At 49.6% G+C, this 22,532-nt stretch overlaps 2 protein-coding genes across 8 annotated transcripts in view; one reads left to right on the top strand and one right to left on the bottom strand.

Moving 5' to 3' along the window:
- Positions 1-6,999, top strand: part of Ezr (ezrin) — a 43,541-nt gene extending 36,542 nt beyond the window's left edge. Inside the window, exons 8-13 of the mRNA NM_019357.1 lie at positions 2,747-2,910; positions 3,090-3,220; positions 4,018-4,178; positions 4,528-4,620; positions 5,716-5,967; positions 6,131-6,999. Of these exons, the coding sequence (NP_062230.1) occupies positions 2,747-2,910; positions 3,090-3,220; positions 4,018-4,178; positions 4,528-4,620; positions 5,716-5,967; positions 6,131-6,295 (966 nt within the window). The 3' untranslated portion in view covers positions 6,296-6,999. The remainder of the gene's footprint in view (positions 1-2,746; positions 2,911-3,089; positions 3,221-4,017; positions 4,179-4,527; positions 4,621-5,715; positions 5,968-6,130) is intronic.
- A 499-nt stretch (positions 7,000-7,498) lies between these two features.
- The window catches only part of Sytl3 (synaptotagmin-like 3), a 71,599-nt gene continuing 56,565 nt past the window's right edge, over positions 7,499-22,532 (bottom strand). For 6 of the 7 annotated variants that reach the window (XM_063270702.1, XM_006227888.5, XM_017589549.3 and 3 more), the window contains 6 exon segments: positions 17,241-17,343; positions 12,302-12,472; positions 10,834-10,939; positions 10,092-10,188; positions 8,915-9,120; positions 7,499-7,798 (listed from right to left, as the gene is read on the bottom strand). In XM_063270702.1, the coding sequence (XP_063126772.1) occupies positions 7,689-7,798; positions 8,915-9,120; positions 10,092-10,188; positions 10,834-10,939; positions 12,302-12,472; positions 17,241-17,343 (793 nt within the window). In that variant the 3' untranslated portion in view covers positions 7,499-7,688. 7 annotated transcript variants of the gene reach the window in all.

Below are 22,532 nucleotides of genomic sequence, written 5' to 3'. Positions count from 1 at the left end.
TGGTAACGGCTCCCATTAATATGCAGCACCCCCAGCTGAGGGTCACAATGAACCCATGCTCTGTGGGCAGCGAGGTTGCACAGCTAGAAAGACGACTCTAAAGTCTGGGTAGATTGCTTTCTGCTCAGTGCAGTGCCCACACATTTTCAGAACTTTTTTCTTTCTTTTTCTTAAAATTCAGCCGACAGTAGAGGTGGCCTTTAGGGCTAGACTGTTGAAGAATGTGTACGTGTGTGCTGGCATACGTTTTAACTTTTCTTTGGAAAGTCAGAGAATGCAGAGGCAATCGTGGTCGATCTGATTGAATCCTTGCACACATGTTCACTCTAGGCGGCCCTGTGGGAAGCCTAGCTCAACTTCTGAGCTCCAGGTTTGAGGAGACACCGTGCCTCCAAAAACAAGTTAAAGAGCAGCAGAGGAAGACATCACCCCTTCACCATGCATGCACCCCAGGAGCCCAGGGTCCCAGGATTGATCTGTGGCAATGGACGGTCACTGCGGTGGGAAAAGCAATGAGACCAGGCAAAGAGGAGGATTCTCACTGTGAATCTAGCAACAGCCCTCAGGGGAAAAGTGAAGCGGTTTGAGGGGAGGGAAGGAGGTAGCCAGGCCTCTCAGTGTAGGCCCAAATGCAGAGGAAGCATTAGTCCAGGAGCTGAGAGATGACAAGGAGGCAGTGACCCTCCATTCCTCCCCAGGGCTGTGGAGTGGCCATGCCTAATCCCAGTATTTTACTTTGGGCACAAGAAAACTCTATTTTAAAGGTTAGACTATAATATAAAAGACAGCAGAAACCCCGAAGGTAAGGAGGTGTAGGGTTTCTTTCTTGTTGCAGCCTTTCGAAGGGAACCCTGGGAATGTTTAGAACTTCTCCAGAAGGCAAGGCAGGAAGCAGTATCTCCCTGCCCACTCATGACAATCTGGGACCTCGTTCTGACTTCTAGGTGGGCTCTCTGAGCTCATTCCTTTCAGCGTGTCCAGGCAGCCACCTCTCCCTTCAGAACAGGTCCTGCCATTCCTGTAGCCCCCAGGGAAAGGCAGAGCACCCTCAGGCAGCTGTTCAGTGGCTTTGAACTGTTGGAAGGAGCCTGCACCCTGCTGAGCTGGCTGCTCAGGGCAGCCTCTCAGGAGCCCCTCTGACAGACCCCAAATGGTTCTGGGATTGGACTTTGGCCTCATGGGAGCTGTCTGGGACTGTGCCTGGCAGGATTTGGGGTGTCTCTGTTCAGTTTCCCTTACTCTTCCACCTGATGTTTGCTTTTAGGGCCTAGGCTGTCCATCCTCTGAAAAAAGCCTCCCCTGGTCTCTCTTTATGGCATTAAAATGTTCCCCAAGGACTTGAACTCACAACTCTAACTTGGAGTCACAACTGACTTCTGTCAAAGGCACAGGAGAAATTCCTTCTCCTCACCCATCCAGCTGCCGCTGCTAACTCTGGAGTGTTTTCTAGTAGTTTCTGAGTCTGTTTCTTGTAGGCAGGGGTTGGGGGAGCCTCATGTTAACCTGTAGTTCTAACTCTGGGATTGTTGTGATGGTTTTTTCCTAAAGGGGAGTTGGTGCATTTCTTTGCACGTACCTGTGAGTCACAGTGGGACATTTTTGGGCCCTGTGCCTTTGAGGCCATGGGCCAAGGTTGTTTTCTCCTGTGCGATAAGAGATAGGTGGGTAATAAAAAATTCCTGTTTCTCTTAGCCCTGTGGACTCCTCCCTGAGAAGCCCAGTGACTTAATAATCAGTCTGTGAAACCAGAGGGGAGCCCCACCCAGGAAGTTGAGGGTTCCAGGCAGCCTCCTGTAGTCAGGGGAACTAAAGGGCCACCATTTGGTGTGGTACATTTGGAGGGAACCAGGAGGCATTTCTAAATAGACCAAGCCTCCCCACTGTAAACTAAGCTAATCCTGGAAGGAGCAAGAACTTAGGAGGCAAGGTTGTCTGTGGCCATGGCCCTCAACCCGTGTGTGTATACTGGTGACAGAGTTTCCAAATACTATGCTCTGCCCTCCTCTCTGAGAAAGAAACCGCCTCCATTGTGAGCACATTAAGGCAGCCGGCCCAAGCAGCCTCTGCACATAGCAGCCAGGGTTTACCGTCCCAGGTACTACTAACACACTGTTCCAAGTTCCTTGTGACTATTTTTTCCGACTTAGTCTTATGGCCTTCCCATTATACTGTTGCCCTTGTTCTGTGGCCATGAGGCTGAGTGACAGAGTGTAGGATGCTCGAAGGTGTGACGGCGAGCTCAGGGGTAGTCAACATGGTTGGTAGGCCTGACACCGGAAGGCTGTGGTACATCCCTGGTTCAGGAATCCAGAGCAGTGGGTATCAGGGCAGTCTGTACGAGCCCGAGAGCTGAAGGGCTTGGCAGGAGATGCGGAGCTCAGAAGTTAAGGTGAGGCGTACACAAAGGGACGGGCAAGGATGAATGGTGACAGGCTGGGGAGCTGGAGAAGCAGATACCAAAAAACATGGTACACTGGGAGGCCAGTGATAACCAGCTTCCTCAGTGCAAGCCTCGCTCTGTAGGCCGAGATCTAGCATGTACACACCCAAATATACAAGTGGATGCACATTCCCAGGACCCCTCCCACTTGGCCCACTGAGCATATATTCAATATACAGGGATTGGCCCCCCTCCTCTATGGCCTTTGGCCTTTTAGAGAAGCCAAGAAACTCTTGTGAAGTGTGGTCTTAGGAAAGAAGGCCATTGAAGGAACTGAGGCCAAGGCCGCCCTGTTGTGTTTTGTAGGACTTCGTGTTCTACGCTCCCCGCCTGAGAATTAACAAGCGGATTCTGCAGCTCTGCATGGGGAACCACGAGCTGTACATGCGCCGCAGGAAGCCCGACACCATCGAGGTGCAGCAGATGAAGGCCCAGGCTCGGGAGGAGAAGCACCAGAAGCAGCTGGAGCGGTGAGTGACCAGGCAGGACCGTCCCCGTGAACTGTTCTCGCCTGGTTTATCACAAACCATCCAGACACAAGCTATGGCATCTCTTTGCTTGTAGTGGCAAACCAGCAGCTACGTCTGCAGGTCTGGGTCTGTGTGAACCTCACCCTTCCTTCCTTGTCTCTTCCTCTTCCCTATACCAGACAACAGTTGGAAACCGAGAAGAAGAGGAGAGAAACTGTAGAGAGAGAAAAGGAACAGATGCTCCGGGAGAAGGAAGAGCTGATGCTTCGGCTGCAGGACTTTGAGCAGAAGACCAAGAGGGCAGAGAAAGGTCAGGAGCTCATGCTGCCCGCCCTTCCCCCACAGTCACTCCGAAGTTGGTTCCCCCAGAGAGTCAGGCAGGGTTGGCTCACAGCCAAGAGGGAACTTGTTCAAGAGTGCTGTCTCTGTTTAATACAACCCCATCCCCACCCCCAGACAGAACAGAGCAATGGCAGTGCCATCATTGAGAGTAGAAAGCAATCCTGTGCTTTATTACTGTCTGTGCCTGCCATTGATCTCACACACACACACACACACACACACACACACACACACTCACTCTCACACTCTGCTAAGAATGTTGAACTTTAGTTAGATGCCACATCCCCTCAGCACATACCGGCTGTCACAACCAGCTCGTGACGTCTCTACCATACATCCCAGGCCCTGCCCTGCAGCCCTGCCCTCTGAGGACATTTTAGAATAGAGAAGAGATGCTATTCAAGCAGGCCATTTCTATGTCCCAAGTCAGAGTCCAGGTGATGAGTCGTTAAGGCTATTCTGCCTCAGGCTGCCATTACTGGGGTGCAGCAGGGTCAGAGAGGTCAGACCTGGCCCCAGGAACCATGATATCTGACCAGCTGCTCCTCAGTGGTCTCTCAGCACAACTGAGGAAATTATCTTAGCAGCGGCAGGAATGAGCCCCGAGCTGTCCCTGCTCACAGCCCAGTGACTCAGTCCAGGACTTTGTGATCGGGAGATGGGCTTTCACTCAGTCTCCTTCAGCCCACTTGAGGTGGGACTGGGATGCTAAGGCTCATTTCCTGCCCGGGAGTCTGAGCATCCCTGACTCCATGTTCTCTGCAGAGCTCTCCGAGCAGATTGAGAAGGCCCTCCAGCTGGAGGAAGAGAGGAGGCGAGCCCAGGAGGAGGCTGAACGTCTGGAGGCCGACCGCATGGCCGCCCTGCGGGCCAAGGAAGAACTGGAGAGACAGGCACAGGATCAGATAAAGAGCCAGGAGCAGCTGGTAGGGATTGCCTGGTTTCAAGATGCTGAATTATAGAGAGGCTGCTCTTGGGGAATCAAACAAGTGACATCTGCCTTTCAAAGCGCTCAGCTAGTGCTGTAAACAGATCTGTACAGGGGGGTTGGGGGGAGGGCTGGACCTGTCTGAATCCTCAGTCAGGGAGGTGGGGGTGGATGTGGATGCTCAAGATCCCAGAGACACAGGGAGGTGCCTACATGGTCTCCTGAGCAGGAGGAGGGAGGGGGCACAGCTCATCACCAGGAAGGCCGTACATTCTTGTGGGCAAATGTTGCTTCACCAATGGACTCTGCCAGAACGATTCAGCATACCCTTTTACCCTCCCTTGTAGGCTGCAGAGCTGGCAGAGTATACTGCCAAGATTGCCCTGCTGGAGGAGGCACGGAGGCGCAAGGAGGACGAGGTGGAGGAGTGGCAGCACCGGGTGAGTGAACCCCAGAAACCAGGCATGGCCCTGGGGTATTTCTTAGGAGGGTGCACCTCTGGGGGCTCAGCTGCAGGCCACATCACAAGTTTCTGGAACCTCTTACAATCCTCTGAGGATGCCTTCTCTGTTAATGAGGCAGAAATCCCCAAAGGAATGGCCTTGACCCTGTTCACGAGGTAGAGCAGCACGCTGGCACTGGATTAGCCGAGGAACAAAGGGCCCACTCATTCCTTCCCCTCACCATGTCCCTCTGTCCCACGCTCTTCAGCTGTGATCAAACACCCCTCACCGGGGACTAGCTTTGATTCTAATTGCTTGGGTACCCCTGCGGCGGGGTCATAGACCCTGAAGTGACAGTGGGGGTATACTGGAGAACTGTGGAGGTTTCCATGACAGCCCGGGCTCCCAGGTCTGTGACTGAACGCTCACCTTTGAGCCTGCTCCCTGAGGGAGCAGCATCCAGTGTGTCGTCTGCCTTGTCTTCTTTACAGTGCCAATCTGTAATAGCTGAAATCCTGAGTCCTCTCAGACAGCCCAGGCTTCCCCTGTGTTCCTGTAGCCCCAGGACGTTAGAGGGCCTAGGTGTGATTCTTAACAAGTACTTAGCACTAGGCTCAGAGAGGCCCCTCTCCACGTGTCCTTCTGCTTCTTCGGGTCCCTTTCTGGGTCTGCCCTGGACCCGTGTCTCCCTTCTGTACCTTGCCTTCTCTAACCTACCTCAAGCAGAAAACTTAGGATTTGGGGAAAGTGCTCGTTGTAAGAATATTAGTTAAAGAAAGCCGTTTATAAAGCAGTTGTTCGTTAGAAAGGGGTGCGGGTTGATGAGACTTGGTCTGGGGCCCAGTCAGAGCCAGATACATGTAAAGACTTCACACGGTGGCACTTCCAGTAGCTGGAGAACATAGGCAGAGAGACATGGTGCTCTAGGGTGTCCAGGGTCTGGAATCTTGATTTTTCTGGTTGCAATGTCACTCTTGCCAAGAGCCAAGGGGAGGCAGAATCCCCGGGCTCCTTGATGACAGACCGTGCCACTTCCTACACGACGGGCTGTGCAAAAGAGTTCTCACGTGACCAGCGTTCTCCTCTCCAAAGGCTAAAGAGGCCCAGGACGACCTGGTGAAGACCAAAGAGGAGCTGCACCTGGTGATGACGGCTCCCCCGCCCCCACCCCCGCCCGTGTACGAGCCCGTGAATTACCACGTGCAGGAGGGGCTGCAGGATGAGGGAGCAGAGCCCATGGGCTACAGTGCCGAGCTCTCCAGCGAGGGCATCCTGGACGACCGTAACGAGGAGAAGCGGATCACCGAGGCAGAGAAGAACGAGCGCGTGCAGCGGCAGCTGCTGGTGAGTGGGCAGGGACACGAGGCAGTATGCGGGACTCCACCCCCTGGTACCTTCTCCTGCCCTAACCTAACATGGCCGCCTCTCCTCTCCAGTCCGTGCGGACTGGAGCCATGACCTCACGTGGTAGGCAGGTCAATAACAGATAACTTGCTTCCTGTTTCAGACTCTGAGCAATGAGTTGTCCCAGGCCCGGGATGAGAATAAGAGGACCCACAATGACATCATCCACAATGAGAACATGCGGCAAGGCCGGGACAAGTATAAGACGCTGCGGCAGATCAGGCAGGGCAACACCAAGCAGCGCATCGACGAGTTTGAGGCCATGTAGAGGCCAGGCCGGGACCAAGGGCGGAGGGCACCTCACAGCAGGCAGGTGTCACTCTTGGCTCTTTAGTACTCTATAAGTCTAGAAACCCCCTTGCCGTGTTCCAGTCCCTTAAAGAGCAGGTACCGGGCGATGTTCTGCCCCAAGACCCAGTGGAATCCTCCCTGGTTGCTTCCAATAGTATCACATAGTGCCAAACAGGCCAGATTTTTATGACAGTTGCCGAATCACTTCCCGTTCGGAGCAGGGATTCGGAGGGCTGGCCCGAATGACGCGATTCAGTGTCACTGGGGATAATAATAGCACTGTGGCTCACACACGGGTGCCATACTTTCTCTAGTTTTACAATGAGCTCAAATCGATTTTGTTCTTGATTTCTATGAAGGATCCATCTCTGTGTGTTGAGGGGTGAAAATGATTTTGAAATTTGAGTCTTAAAGGACGCCCCCACACAGTCTCCTTCCTCCAGACCGCTGGCAGAGTCTCCTGCGGTCCCTCAGAGTGTACGGTACAGGACTCTCCGATACAAAATTCTCATGCTTACCCTGTTAGCATTCATTGTTGGACTGATACACCTAATGATCTTCTATAGAGAATAGTATTTATATATAAGCGATAATATGGGTTTGTAACATTAGTTTTAAAAAGGGAAAGTTTTGTTCTGTATATTTTGTTACCTTTTACAGAATAAAAGAATTCAACATTAAGAACCATGTAATCACGACACTTGATCTGACACGGGGGCAGGTGGGAGACCGATGACCGTGGCAATCGCCGCTGTACAAAAATGTTAGTGGGTTTTGTGCATGTAAAACGCACACTTCAACTTCCTGTCAGTTCTTCACTGAGAGCAGTCAGACTCTAGCCCCGAAGGGACTCAGGCCTGTTTATTGTGAACAACTTGTTCCTGTTTTCAGTTTGTCTTCCTTCCTTGAGCCGGACTGTCCTTTTTGGTTGTGATGTCCTGTGCAGGTCACTCCGCACCAGATTTACACACAATAAAAGTTCTCCAAGGCTTTGTGTCTGATTGCATGGGGGATGGGAGAAACCTCTCGGAAGCATAACTAATCAGAAAGGTGTCTTCCCTGCTCCCTTCACTGGGAGACTTGCCACCAGGGAGGAGGCAGACAACATTCACCTTTATTTTCCTCTGAAGCACATAAAACAAAGCTAACATTTTTGTTAATAAATGCTGGGAGTCATGGGTGCTGTTGAACATTTATTGAAATCAGAACATTTCCACATCTGTCGGCAGTAGGCTCCCCGACAGTAATCTTTCTGTTTCCTAACCACACACATAACTGTAGTCGGTTGTTGGTGATCAGGTGGTTCTGATTCTGCCATGATCTCACTTCCTGTTGACCTTTGTGGGTCTGCAGTCGCCTTGGGCTTCACCTCAGTGCAGGATGAGTGTCATGTCCGTCCATAAGTTGGGGCTGGACAGGACTTTCTGCCACTGAAGCTTGGACTGGGAGCATGAGTCGGTACAGCCCGGGGCACCTCCCTCTGCAATGAGAGAGTAGGTGGATGTGACTGCCACTTTGTGCGCCTTAGCCTTTAAGCGAGTTCCCAGGAGAAGCCTGTTCTCGCCCCCACCCTTGCACAGGTGGGATCCCTCCCAAAACCTAGGTGTCCATGCTCTAAATCAGTGGTTCTCAACCTGTGGGTCAGGACCCCCTTTGGGGACCAAATGGCCTTTTCACAGGAGCTGCCTAAGACCACTGGAAAGCAGATACAGATAATCCAGCTCATAACACTAGCAAAATGGCTGTATGGAGTAGCAATAAAACATGAGGGACTGTGTTAGAAGGCCACAGTTAGGAATGCTGACAGCCACTGCTCTAAAGGGAAGGGAGGTGGACTCAGGCCTTCAGTTCTTCCCAACAGAGTCATGGAAGTTAATTCTGAGACTGGAGGTGGTCTGAGGGTCCCAGGGGTTGGTTGGTTGGTTGGTTGGTTGGTTTGTTTGTTTGTTTGTTTGTTTGTTTGTTTGTTTGTTTTCCAAGGAAGGGGTTTCTCAGAGGAAGGATTTGCTTAGAAAACATTTGCATTCCAAGGAATCCAACCTCACGTCTTGTTTAGTAATTCCCAGCTGGCAGTGTTGAGAACAGTGCAGGTGACTGGGGAGGTCTTGTGTGGTACAGGGCCCTGCTGAGAACCGAACCTGCCTACTCCCAATAGAAGGCTGACCATACAATGTCAGCAACCCCCTGGTGAGCCAGTGAATGGTGCCCTTGTCTGTCCCCTCAGTGATGCCCTTCCAGGTGTATGCTTGTCTGGGTTAAGATATTTTTCCTACAAAAATAATCCTCTTGTGATTGACACGAGGGACAAAAGTAAACCCTGTCCTTTGCCTGTTGTGAAGCCTGAAGCTTTTGTTTCTTTAGCTGATCTAAATCTGATTGAAATTGCTAAAATACTTGGCTGTATTATCACTCTCTTGCAGAGTTAGACCTGGACTTGGGGATTCCCGTTAGGACAGGGTAGGGCAGTTTCAAAGCCAGCTAAATTGTTTCCACATCAGAAACAGAGATCTGTGTTGGGCAGTCACTAAGGGCATAAACCTGTGGGTTTTTTTCACTGAACCTCAGAGACTGACCCACAAAAAGTGAACAGACTTACTTGAACCAAGCTTGGCTTCCCCCAGCAGACGATCATTCATACCAAACATGGCCTGGTCCCAGACAGTCAGCTCCAAGGTGGACTGTCTCAGCTGAGAGCTGCTCACACCATTGAACACGAAGGAGTGTTTCCACTGGGGACAAGCCTGCTTCTTCAGTACTGGGGACTTCACACGCAGCTTTTGTTGGTCTGGCAGAGTGAGACAGCTGAAGGGGGAAACCAGAACCTTGAAGCCACAGTTCAGCATGTAACCTTCCCCGAGGGTACACGGTCTACGCTGATCTAGGTTAGGATCCCAACGCCTGTCCATGCGCTTTCTCCCTAGAAAGTTCCTATTTCTTTTTAGGGCTGGATCCCACATCAGATATTTAGGCTGAGTTGGAATTCTGTGGTATATGGTTCTCACTATGATGATCTCGTGGCCATGCTACCATGAAAGCCAGTGCCTAGGGACCAAGGGTCTGTATACAAGTGGCTTCATTGTGCCCCATTGTCAGAATACATTACAGAATGTATTCTGTAAATACATTCAGAAAATTCAAACTTGCCATAGGGCACACACATTCGTAGGGTTCTGTCTTGACAAACCACCATGTTTTTAATGCTTCAGTGGCTAGGGGGGTTGTCCCGCTATGATTAGTGCTTTGAGGACACTAGAGTGCCTGTGGTGACTAAGAATGGCCCAGAGTGACCATACGATGCTTAACACAAGAGGAGGTGCTGAGCTAGGGGAATGGTAACGGATTTCAAAACAAATGGCTGATATTTCAAGAAGCGATGAGGTCTGGGTATCCGGTCACAATGTTATCCCCAGTCAAGCCTCAAAACTAAATCCTATTTCTTAGAAGTCATGGTCCTTAAAAACATGCTACATTCCATTTCCTTTTATAATCTTTACGTTTTATAACCTGTTTTGTGTATGTGTGCACGTAAGAACTAGTGTGTGTCACACGCGTGTTGGTCACAGAATAACTAGCAGGAGCTGGTTCTCCCTCCTCTGTGTGGTTGGTTCCAGGGGACTGGACTCCATCAGGTTGGGCAAGCGCTTTTATCCACAGAGCCATCTCACCACACCTTGTTTAGATTTTCATAGGAAAGCTAAAATGAATCCAAATGGCCTATTCTTTTGGGTGTTTTCCTACATCATACTCATACTCACCAACACATTAATACTTACCCCTTAACAAACGAGTTTAAGGTGCCATCTGACCTCACCGGTAAATTCTTGGCTCCCAACACAACCAAACACAGTTGACCATTAAGTGCTAGCTGATCTGTTCGGAAGGAAAGTCACACCTATGTATAGGTGTGTATGCAGCATCGACACCCAGAAAACAGTAACCCCTAAGGAGCCGCAGCCTTCAAGCCTTAGGAGAGCTCTCGGACGTGAACAGGCCAGGAAGGTGGCAGTTACAGAGGACTGGGGGAGCCCAGGGCGGGGGTGGGGGATGCAAGCTGACTGTAGCTCAGGGAGCAGTAATCAGCCGTTTGGTGTGTTTCTGGCCCTGGGAGCTCCGATCAGAATGTCCTATTCCTGTCAAGGTCACCACACTGCCCTTTGTCATTCTGTGTTCACTACCCTCATAGCATGTACAAACCTTGCAATATCTAAGTTAAATACATGGAAGTTATGCCCTTGGCCCACTCCGTCCTGATCCCTGAGCCTCCAGCTCCTAGTGCCTCTTGGTTCCTGAAGAGCCAAGCTGACTTCTGGATGCACGCTTTTGCAGTGTCCCCTTTTACCCACAGGGCCACCAGAGGCCTTGCCTGTTCTGCTCGCCTATGCTCCCTCAAGTCAGTGTGAGTTCCAGTGTGCGGGATCAGTGGGCAGTGGGAAATCTATTGCCTACCTCAAACTGTCCTCAAGGCTTTGGGGACAGTAACACAAACAGATGCTCAAGGGGCTGAAGGTCACCAACCTTCTTGGGCCTCCTGGAGCATTCTCGGTCCCACAGGAAGGACCAGTTTGGCCCGAACAGCAAGTTCTCCATTAGTCTGAGGAATATTTTCTTCATATTTCTCAGCCTGAGGGTGAGAGGCGGAGGTCAGAAGTGGGATCCTTCCCGTGGTACCTCAGAACCACTCAACCGTACTGTGCATTTTGTCCCAACTCGGTCCATAAATGTTCCAACCCCCACATACCCTCCCCAAGGCCCAGGGGTAGGATGGGCATGTTTGGTTGACTAGTCTTCTGCCTGTACTGACGTCCCTGCTACCCTCAGCCCCTCAGCATGGGAGGAACAAGCCACTCCCTCACAACATCAGAAGCCACCGGAAATAGCATGCCTCCAGGAAGCCTGGCCAACAGTGGGCTTGAGAACAATCACGGTCCTATCTACCAAGCTCGCTCTGAGTCAGAAGGATTGGAGTTACCCTTCTGTGCCAATGTCTCCTTCAGGCACTGAGGGCAGAAAGCGTTGCAGACCGTGTGTCTGACGCCGTAGGCGAGACAGTTCTATAAGCCATGGGTGTCTAGCCCCTGTGGAGACACCGTTTGTTTGGTCCACAGAAATGGCTTCTCTGGTCATGGGTAATTTTGTCAGAAAGTGGATGAAAAGCCCAGAGAGGGGGTGATCCTGGCCCTGATGGGCCTTCCATCTCAGGTGGGAAGTCTACTGAGAGGGAGAGTCATGTCTGCCACTACCAAAAGCTGCTCTCTCAGGGTTCCAGGACTCCCAGAAGCCTGCATGGGCCAGCCACCATGTAACCCACAGGTCCTTGGGTGCCAACTGGGACAAGGACCCTCAAGGTCTAGAAACCAAGTACCAGCCCCTGAATGCCACGGGGCTCCAGCCCGTGGACATTCATTCCTGTTCAGTGATGGGATACTACTCTCTCAGCGGGCATCAGGTAGGGTGACTTATCTTGGCACTCTGCTGCTATCCCATTCGACAAAGAGGCTGAGCAGGATACCCATGGGTGCACTAGCCAGGTTCGTGCTGCCAACGGGGAGGGGGCAAGGTGGAAGGGGACTTATCCGCAGGAACATGAATGAGTTCATGGTGACTGGGCGTGCTCAGCCCCTGCAGTAGGTTGAATGAAAACTGTCACTCCATCAGTTCAGGAATTTAAACACTTGTCCTCAGTTGGTGGTAAGCTTGAGGAGGTTATAGAGCTTTGGGGATGTGGAGCCTTGTTTGAGGTGCTCCACAAACACCTGGGGTACTCTATGATAGTCTGAACCCTCAGCCCACATCTAGTTTGCCCGCTCTTCCTTCCGCGTGGCCTTGAGATGTGAGCACCAAGCTTTCTGTCCCTGCTGTTTACCGCCATGGCTCCCCACCATGGTGGACTCTCCCTGTGGAATCATCCAAATAAACACTTCCGTCACTTGCTTCTGGTCATGGTGTTTTATCACTGCCACAGAAAAGTAACAAAAAGACACACCTTGGCCCGAAGAGGGTACCATCTGGCATTCTGTGCCGCACTGCCCTCAAAGTCCCATGTGGCCAGAGGAAGGATCACTTCTCCGAGGAACACCCTCCGGGCTAGGGTACCTAGGTGCCACACAGAGACCTGCAGCCTCCGGGTCGCCAGCTGCGCAGGGTCCACTTGATACTGCAGATGTGAGGACAAGGTTGTTAGCCGGGTCCCCTAGAACCACCCCCAGGCCTGCACAGGCTGAGCCCTGAGACTTGACTGCAACCAGAGTCCAGGTGTAGCCAGGGTGGGCCAAGTTGCTTGCATCCAATGGTCAAGGCTCTTTGCCTGTGCACCAAGCCCCTTGTATTATTCTCACCCCAACAGCACAGTTCTCATCCCCTCCCGCCCCTATTCCCACCGGACACCCTTTCCTATTTCTCAGAACGTGGCCAGGATGAAGGAAATCAAACCAGGAAGTGTGTCAACACAGGATTTGCCCTTCCACAGGGCCACCCTGCACCAAACCAATATTAGCCCAAAATACTAAAAATCAGACTTGATTTCTAAAAATGCAGTGGGACCATAACTGGATAGATATAAAAGACATGTTTGACACTCATCAAGCCCAAGAATACGTCCCCAGTACCACAATAAAATAAATAAGCAACTGAGTGAATGACTGAGTGAGTGAATGAATGAGTGAGTGAATGAGTGAGTGAGTGAATGAATGAATGAGTGAGTGAGTAAATGAATGAATGAGTGAGTGAATGAATGAGTGAGTGAGTGAATGAATGAGTGAGTGAGTGAGTGAATGAATGAGTGAGTGAGTGAATGAGTGAGTGAATGAATGAGTGAGTGAATGAATGAGTGAATGAGTGAATGAATGAATGAGTGAGTGAGTGAATGAATGAATGAATTAATGAATGAACAAGCTTCCTTGCCAGCATGTTTACCTTGGATAGAAATGTATGTGAGTAGAAGGTAGAACAGAGATCAGGACTGTAGGTGACACATGGCCCTTCTGAAGGCTGTGCTGCCTGCCACATGGAGCACTCCACCTCAGCCTCTGAAAAGCCAGATTTCAGTCCGCACACTGTGCTTTTTCTGACAATGAATACAGAGGGCAAACTGCCGGGCCCTCTTGTACCACGCGTCTTTGGCCTCCACTAACACAAGTGAGGTCAAGACCAGGAGGCATTCATTCAAGGAGGGTGTGGCCCTCAGCCTGGAAGCCATCAGTGGTGGGTGGCACAGAAACCCACACAACCAGCCCTGACCTCTCATGGTTGACCTTTGTGACATACTGCCTACCCTAGGGTTGTGGCACGCTGTGGGTGCACGTGCGCTCTGGTTGGGTTTCGTGGCCTCTTTTCCACTCTCCACACCTTTCTTTCCCTTTGAGGGACAAGCTGGGAGGGAGACAGGAAATAGAACACTGTCTGCATTTGCACCCATCAGTGGTAGTGATAGGTGCTATTCCCCAATCCCACCCTCCTGGCTGGCCTTCTCCTCCCTCTGGGATCTATGTGGCTATATGGGTCTAGTCACTCTTAAGCCATTGGCTATCTCACTGTGTAACCCTGGCTGGCCTGGAACTCACTATTAGATTAGGCTAGCCTCAGACTCACAGAAGTCACTTGTCTCTGCCTCCCACGAGCTGGGATTAAAGGTCTGTGTCACTACACTGCCTGCTCTATTTCTTCCTCTGTCAACCAACCAACCATATCATCCTGCCTCCTCCCTCATTAGTCAATTAAGCCCTGACCGCAAGGCTGTGCTTGCTGCCCTGTGAGAAACTGTTCCACAAAGAGTTAGCTACAGGGCCATGGTGGAATGGGGTCATGGTGATGCCTGAGGGCCATTCCCTAAGCGCTCACCCTGCAGGCGCTTCTTGGACTCCCTGAGACACAGAGGCATTTCCTGGATCCTCAATGGCTACTCACCCCTACCTGATGGACAGGACTACTCTCCCCAAGTAGCTTAACTTACTGGTCAGACAAGAACTAGTTTCCATTGTGAGATGCTCTCCAATGTGGCCTGAAGCTGCGATAGACAATGGGGTCTGACATCATCAGAGAACAAGAGTAGGCAAGGACCAAACACCCAAATCTCCTGTCTCCGTTCCCCTCAGATTCCCACTCGGAGTGTCTCAAAGGGGGTCGAAACTTTCCCTGAACCCAAAGGAGTCCCCAAGAAATGTTCTGTCCAGAAAACTGTGACGATTGAATTTTAGAGACTCAATTTGTTTGTAGGAGTGTGTGTGTGTGTGTGTGTGTGTGTGTGTGCAGAGTACAGCATGTGTATACTGTGTGTTTGTGGTGTGTGTGTGTGTGTGTGTGGATGTATAATATATGATGTGCACAGTATGTCTGTGGTATGTCTGTGTGTTATAGTATGTATTTGTGTAGATGTGCAGTGTGTGTGTATGTGTGGGTGTGGGTGGTGTGTAGTGTATGCTGTATAGAGTTTGTCTGTGTGCCATAGTATGTATTTGTGATGGTGTATGTGCATATGGGGAACAGAGACTGACAGTGCCTTCCTCAATTGCTCTCCGTTTTCTCTTTGGAGACAGATCTCTCAGCTGAGCCTAACACTGTTTGACTGGGCTGGCTGACCACTGAGCTCCCCTGCTTCTATTCCCAAGCACTGAGGTTATACACACGTGTCATGACTGTCCTTTTACGTGGGTGCTGGGTCCTTATGCTTATGTGGCAGGTGCCCTACCAGCTCAGCCATCTCTCTGGCCCAAGCCTCAACTCTGGTATACACACTTACCGCAAGATGAGGTATGATCAGGGTGGAATGGTTGTCCACTCACACATAGAGGAGGCTCTCACAGCCATCTTCCCTTGGTTTTACAAACCTCCTGGATGCCAAACCCAAATGGAGGTAAAGCACTAGTTCCTTCCACTTTTTTTTTTTTTTTTTTTAAAGATTGACTTGGAACTTACAATATAGACCGAGCTGGTCTTGAACTCCCAAAGACCTGCCTGCCTCTATCTCCCTAGTGCTGGGAGATTAAAGGCAGGCACTACCATGCCTGACTGCAGGAGTTTCTTCAAGAATGTTTGGTCTTTGTTAGAACACTATAAAATTAAGTTAAAGACGTTATCCTTTCAGATTGACCTAAAAGGTTCCCAAAGACCACAGATCTTGCGTGTAATTTAAATAAAAGCCTTTTTAAGTTGGATTTTATAATCAAATACTTATCTAAAATAGTTCAGGCCTAATTTCTTGGGCCTCTTTAGTCTTACACAGAATACCGTATTAGACTTATGATGACTATTTCAATATCAACCCAGCACATACATTTTTCAAATGTCTCAGGCGAGCAGTCAGCCTGCAGCCCCGGCTGCAGTGATCTGCACGTGGGTGGCCAGCAGAGTGGAGTCTGTGGGATCAGGGCATTTCGGGCCCTGCCCACACCTGCTGAGTCAGAATCTGCAATTTAAAAACAAAACATGGGATTCCTCCCCCCACCAACCTTTCCAGGACAGCCTCTCCATTGTGAGTTCCTGCTAAGCGTCTTGAACTCCCATTTGAGTCTCATTTCCCATTGGCAAGTGAAGAGTCGAATACTACCCTCAGTGTGTACATGAAGCAGCTGGCCAGAGGGAGACCAGGAAACAATGGCTATTATTATTATTTAATGAATTCAAGGCGCTGTTCCAGCCTCCATATGGCCCCTAACTGCCACTACTTGCCAAGTAAGGCAGACAAAGCCCTCTTTCCTTGATGGTGCCAGACAGCAAGACTTTGGAGCAGCCAGCCCTGACTGGGGTTTCCTTAGGTCCAGGTTGCCCATGGCTGGAGCAGCCACAGCCCATGGTGGGACTTCCTCCGAGATTCCAAGGCTCGCTCGCCCTAAAGCATAACCCTGTTTCTTTCTTTTTTTTTTTTAAAGATTTATTTATTTATTATTTTATGTATGTGAGTACACTGTCCTCAGACACACCAGAAGAGGGCATTGAATCCCATTACAGATGGTTGTGAGCCACCATGTGGTTGCTGGGATTTGAACTCAGGACCTCCGGAAGAGCAGTCAGTGCTCTTAACCACTGAGCCATCTCTCCAGCCCCCCATAACCCTGTTTCTTAATAGCACAGAAAATAACAATTCAAGTGATTCCTTTATAATTTTGTCTTATCTTTGTGTGTGTACATGTAATATGTATATGATGTGTGTATATGACGTCTGTATGCTGGGTGTGTGGGATGCCCATGGCATGTAGGATGTATATCTACATACAAAGTGAGTACATGTGAGTCCAGGCATTTGCCTGGGCACCTATGAATGTCAGGAGCAGTCTCATCCTTTATCTTCCACCTTGTTTGAGATGGGGTCTCCTGTCTTGCCACTGTGTCACCAGGCTAGCTGGCCAGCCTGCTTCTAGGGACTCTGTCTCCACCTCCCATCTTGCTGTAGGAGGCCGAGATTGTACCAAATGGCACAAGTCTGGCTTTGTGTGGATTCTGAAGACTTTAACCTACTGAGCCATCCCCCTGGTCTATAATTTGTTCCTTCATAAAAATGACATATTTTTCATAAAAAGAAGAAACCTATGGCTTTCATCTACTCCAATATAGAGAGAGGCACTCCTGCGAAGACTGAAACCCAATAGCTTCATCCCAGAATCCTCTGCTCGTGAACACTGCTCTGATACTTAGGCAAACGTTATAAGACAAACCAAACTTTCAAATCGTCCTGTGCCCAATTGTTAGCTTGAGATTTGCGTTTTCTTAGAAATCGCTAATCCAAAGCTGTTTTGGAGTTTGTCAGAGTCCAAAGGCTGATGTCTGTGTCCTTTCAGTTGGGCACTGATTGACAGAACCGTGAAGAAATGTACAGATGTCTGCAGTTCTGTGTAACTGACTCAAGCATTACAAGAGGCATGCTGGACTCTGACCTTAGGCCCAGCCCAGGGTGGGGAGAACTCAGGAATGCTTTCCCGCCTGGCACGAACCTTCAAGGTTTCTTCGAAAGTCGGGTCCAGAGTGTTCTTTTGAACTCGTGTCTTGCGTTTTCCCTGGGAGGACCTGTCTGGCAGCAGGTAGGTCTTGACATACCTAGTGGGCAGAGGCAGACGGACAAAGGGAAACCTCAACATGGGGTAGACAGAGTCCAAGGGAGCAGAATGCAGCACCAGTGGATTCTCTGCCCTGCTTCCCTACTGGACCTTGAGTCAATGGTCAAAAGCCAGTGCATTCTGGCTTAAATGTGTGTGTGTATGCGTGTGGATGTGCATCTTAGTTAGGGTTTTACTTGCTGTTGACCAAGGCAACTCTTATAAAGGACAACATTTAATTGGGACTGGCTTACAGGTTCAGAGGTTCAGTCCAGTGTCATCAAGGAGGGAGCATGGTAGTGTCCAGGCAGGCATGGTGCAGGAGGAGCTGAGAGTTCTACATCTTCATCTGAAGGCTGCTAGGGGAAGAATGACTTCCAGGCAGCTAGGATGAGGGTCTTAACGCTTTTTTTTTTTTTTTTTTTTTTGGAGCTGGGGACCGAACCCAGGGCCTTGCGCTTCCTAGGTAAGCGCTCTACCACTGAGCTAAATCCCCAGCCCCGGATGAGGGTCTTAAAGTCCACACACACAGTGACATACCTGTTCCAACAGGGTCACACTTACTCCAATAGGGCCACACTTCCTAATAGTGCCACTCACTGGGTCAAGCATATACAAACCATAACAATGTCTAATGTCTTTCTTAATTGTCCTTAGCATTACTATTGGTATCATCATCATCACCACCACCACCATCATCATCATCATCATCACATCACCATAACCACCACCACCACCATCATCATCATCATCACATCACCATAACCACCACCACCATCACCATTACCATCACCACCACCGCCACTGCTGTTGGGTCTCTAGACTGATTTGCAAGCCCCAGAGCTCTTCCTGTCTCTATTTCTGTATCGCTGAGATTGCAGGTGTGCATCAACACACACAGCTTTTTTTTTTTTTTCTTTTCTTTTCTTTTTTTCCGGAGCTGGGGACAGAACCCAGGGCCTTGTGCTCGCTAGGCAAGCGCTCTACCGCTGAGCTAAATCCCCAACCCCCACACACAGCTTTTTAGGTAGATGTTGGGGGGTCCAAACTCAGGTCTCCAGGCCTGCAGAGCTGTTTGGTGACTGAGACACCCCACTATAGGCCAAGTGCTATGTGAGTAACTTCTGAGTCACAGGGCTTTAGCCCAGGCGTTGAGCATGTAACCTTGCGGGATGTCCTTAAGACTGCAGGTAAAACTCCTTGACCTTGCTCATCAGGCCCTGCTTCTAGCATCCACCTCAGTTCCTCACCTGCTGCTTGAGGATAAGCGCAGAACCAGATGTTCCAAGTGTGTGCCGGGGCCCCTTTCCACCTCCACCCATTGCTACCCTTGAGCCCTCAGAGCCTTAAGGAGCTGAATGGAAACTCAGGGTCCTCAGAGACTGAACTTCCAACTATGAAGATCCTGTTTTTTAACCCATGGAAGTAGAACTACTCATCTACACTCCCCTGTGACTTGCTTTTGTCAACACTGAGATTAGGAGCCTGATCCCTTCGGTTTCTCGCATGCCATTACTGTGTTAGTTATCCACACACTGTATTAGTTACCACGACTCTTTAGACTCTAAGGATTCTTTATGTCTTAGTTTTTGCTATTCTAAATAAGCCTATATTGCTGACACATGCATGCAATGGGCACAAAACTGGAAATGACAGGGTGTACGCTAATAACCACTTTCCACTGGGCTACATCCCCAGGCCATAAGTATGCTGTCAGTTTTAATAGATCAGGCCAACTCCAATCTCTTTAAAATAAAAGGGACTATTTAGAAGCCAGGCTTGGTAGCACATGTCTTTAATCCCACCATCTGGGAGGCAGAGGCAGGGGCAGAGGCAGAGGCAGAGGCAGAGGCAGGGGCAGAGGCAGAGGCAGAGGCAGAGGCAGGGGCAGGGGCAGAGGCAGAGGCAGAGGCAGAGGCAGAGGCAGAGGCAGAGGCAGAGGCAGAGGGGCAGAGGGGCAGAGGGGCAGAGGGGCAGAGGAGCAGAGGGACAGAGGGACAGAGGGACAGAGGGGCAGAGGGGCAGAGGGGCAGAGGGGCAGAGGGGTAGAGGGGCAGAGGGACAGAGAGGCAGAGGGGCAGAGGGACAGAGGCAGAGAGGCAGAGACAGAGAGGCAGAGAGACAGAGGGGCAGAGGAAGAGGTAGAGACAAAGAGGCAGAAGCACAGAGGCAGAGGGGCAGAGGGAGAGGTAGGGACAGAGAGGCAGAGGCACAGAGGCAGAGGCAGACAGATCTCTGTGAGTTCAAGGTCAGCTTGGTCTACAAAGCAAGTCCCAGACAGCCAGGGCTGTTACACAGACGCACTCTGTCTCGAAAAACAATCAAGTCAACAAAATAAAACAGAAGAAAACAAAAAGAACTATTTGGTTTCACTCCTTAGATTAGTATTTATCTTTTTTCCTTATCTTGATAAATTAGCTACATGTTTTCCAACATCACTAACCTTTACAAAGAGCCTACACTGGGCTATTTACTTTTTTTGTTTTCTGTACACTTCCTATCCTTAAAATTAACTTGCTCTTTCTCAAATATTTTAAGGTTAAAGTTTAGATAATTAATTTTCGGTCTTTCTCCTTTGTAAATATAAACATTGCTTTGACTAAATGCCTCAAATTTGGAAGCATGAAAGTCAGGGGATGTTTTAGAACCAAGACTATACCAGATCCCTGGGGCTATGGTGTCCACAGAGGGACAGAGGCTGACACCAAGTGATAAGGGGATCTTTATGAAAAATTGTAATCACTATGTAAGTTTGCATTTTGAGGGGTAGGCAAGACTGAGGCGCTATTGAAGGCTTCAAAATGGAGGAGAGTTTGATTAGCTCATCAATCCATTGCTTTTCCTACCATCACTTGCAAGTTAGTAATTGAAACAGTTTAGAAGGGAAAAGTCCTCGCCTTATGCCACACCATAAAACTAATTCTTCTACTTCTGAGATGATTTGAGTGATCTAAGTGCACGCGCCACACACACACACACACACACACACACACACACACACACACACACACACGTTGCATTTGGATCCTGAGTCCTAAGTCCAATTCCTAGCAACCACATGGTGGCTCACAACCATGCATAATGGTATCATATGCCCTCTTCTGGTATGGAGGTGTACAAGCAGATAGATCACTCATACATTAAATAAAAACAATCTTTAAAAAAAAAAAAAAGCTTAGAAAATTCATCACACCAAATTCTCTCCAAGAAAAGTCATCACAAATAACCTAGAAGGAAGAGTTGGAACAAGTCATGCAAACAACATACAGAACAGAAGCAGAATTTTTAAAACCCTAATTTAAACAAGAGATCCAGTATATTTTAAATAGGGTTTTAACTAGGGCTGAGGTCTAGTCTAGCTGAGCAGTGGGGTATGTGCCCAGCACGCATGGGAAACAAATCCACAGAGCTAGGTGGACTGAGTACAAGTTAGTGATAGAGGATGTGCTTTGCATGCATGAGGTCCTGCATCAATCTACACATGCGTGTGCACTCACGCACGCATGCACACACGAACATACAATGCATGCATGCACACACATAAGTGCACACACACAAACAAACAACAAAACCCAAACTAAACAAAACCATGGCCCAATGATACATCTCTGCAAGTATCATCTTTTGACGATAGTGATATTTTTTTTTTATGTCAGTGGGGAATTTTTAAAACATGCTTTTATGAAGGGCTGGAGAGACAGCTCAGGGGGTTAAGAGCACTTGCTGCTTCACAGAGGATCTGGGCTCAGTTCCCAGCACCTACACAGTAACTCCAGTTTTATGGGGTCCCATACCCTCTCCTGGGGTTTTGAATGAGAATGGCTCCCACAGGCTCATATGTTTGAATACTTGGTCCCCAGTTGGTGACCCTGCTTGGGAAGGATTGGGAGGTGTGGCTGTGTTGGAGGTGTGTCCCTGGGGGCAGGTTTTGAGCTTTCAAAAGACTTGTGTCAATACCATCTTTATCATTCGATCTCTCTCTCCCTCTTTCTTCTCCTTCTCCCTCCCTCGTCCTCCTACTCTGACCTGTGGCTCTGGGTCAATATTCGAGCTCTCAACCGTTTCATCATAAACTCTGACCCTCTGAACTGCAAGCCTTGGTCATACTGCTTTATCACAGCAACAGACAAGCAGTTAAGACACATGGGCACTGCACACATACATGTGGCACACACACACACACACACACACACACACACACAGGCAAAACATCCATACACATAAAAATAGATCTTCGAAAATTAAGAATTGCGTGAAGGAAGATGGTCATTATTTTCCTGTATGAAATCAAACTTCCAATACCCTTTTCTGAAGGTCCCTCCTCCCCACTGATTGGCTGTAGCACCTTCGTACACATTGAATGTTTCCGTTCCTAAGTTTCACTCCTCTGTTGGAATTTAACTCCCACGTGATTACACTTGGAGGTGGGGCCTTTGGGAGGTGGTGGGGTATGAGGGTGGCTCTGGTGCAATCCAATCTGTGCTCTTATAAAGAAGTCCTCAGAGAGCGGCCCTTCCCCGCTTCTCCCAGGGGTTGCTGGCACAGATGTCCATCTGTGAATCAGGGAGCTGGTCCTCACAGGACCTCACTAGCTTTGTGAGCACCAGGACTTCCCAGCATCCAAACCAGTAAAGGTCGCTGTCTCAGTCTCCAGCCCTCTGTGACAGCAGCTCAAATGTTCTAAAATACCCCTTGAGCATCTGTGGTGGTTTGAATATGCTTGGCCCAGGGAGTAGCACTATTAGGAGGTGTGGTCTTGTTGGAGTAGGTGTGTCTCTGTGGGTGTGGGCTTTAAGACCCTCCTCCTAGCTTCCAGGAAGCCAGTCTTCTCCTGTTTGCCTTCGGATAAAGATGTAGAACTCTCAGCTCCTCCTGTACCACGACTGCCTAGATGCTGCCATGTTCCTGCCTTGATGATAAATGGACTAAACCTCTGACCCTGGAAGCCAGCCCTGATCAAATGTTGTCCTTATAAGAGTTGCCTTGGGGGGTTGGGGATTTAGCTCAGCGGTAGAGCACTTGCCTAGCTTCCCCAGCTGCGGAAAAAAAAAAAAAAGAGTTGCCTTGGTCGTGGTGTCTGTTCACAGCAGTAAAATCCTAAGACAGCATCCAAATCCCCATGTATGCTAAGGTCAGTGAAGCCAGACTCTGACACCATATTGACCAATCTTTACCCCTGCATGAGCAAAA

This window comes from Rattus norvegicus, chromosome 1 (genome assembly GCF_036323735.1).
Source record: "Rattus norvegicus strain BN/NHsdMcwi chromosome 1, GRCr8, whole genome shotgun sequence".
In the NCBI taxonomy this organism is placed as follows: Eukaryota; Metazoa; Chordata; class Mammalia; order Rodentia; family Muridae; genus Rattus; species Rattus norvegicus.
Note: the sequence above shows the minus strand (reverse complement) of the source record. Positions and strands in the feature narration are given on the sequence as shown.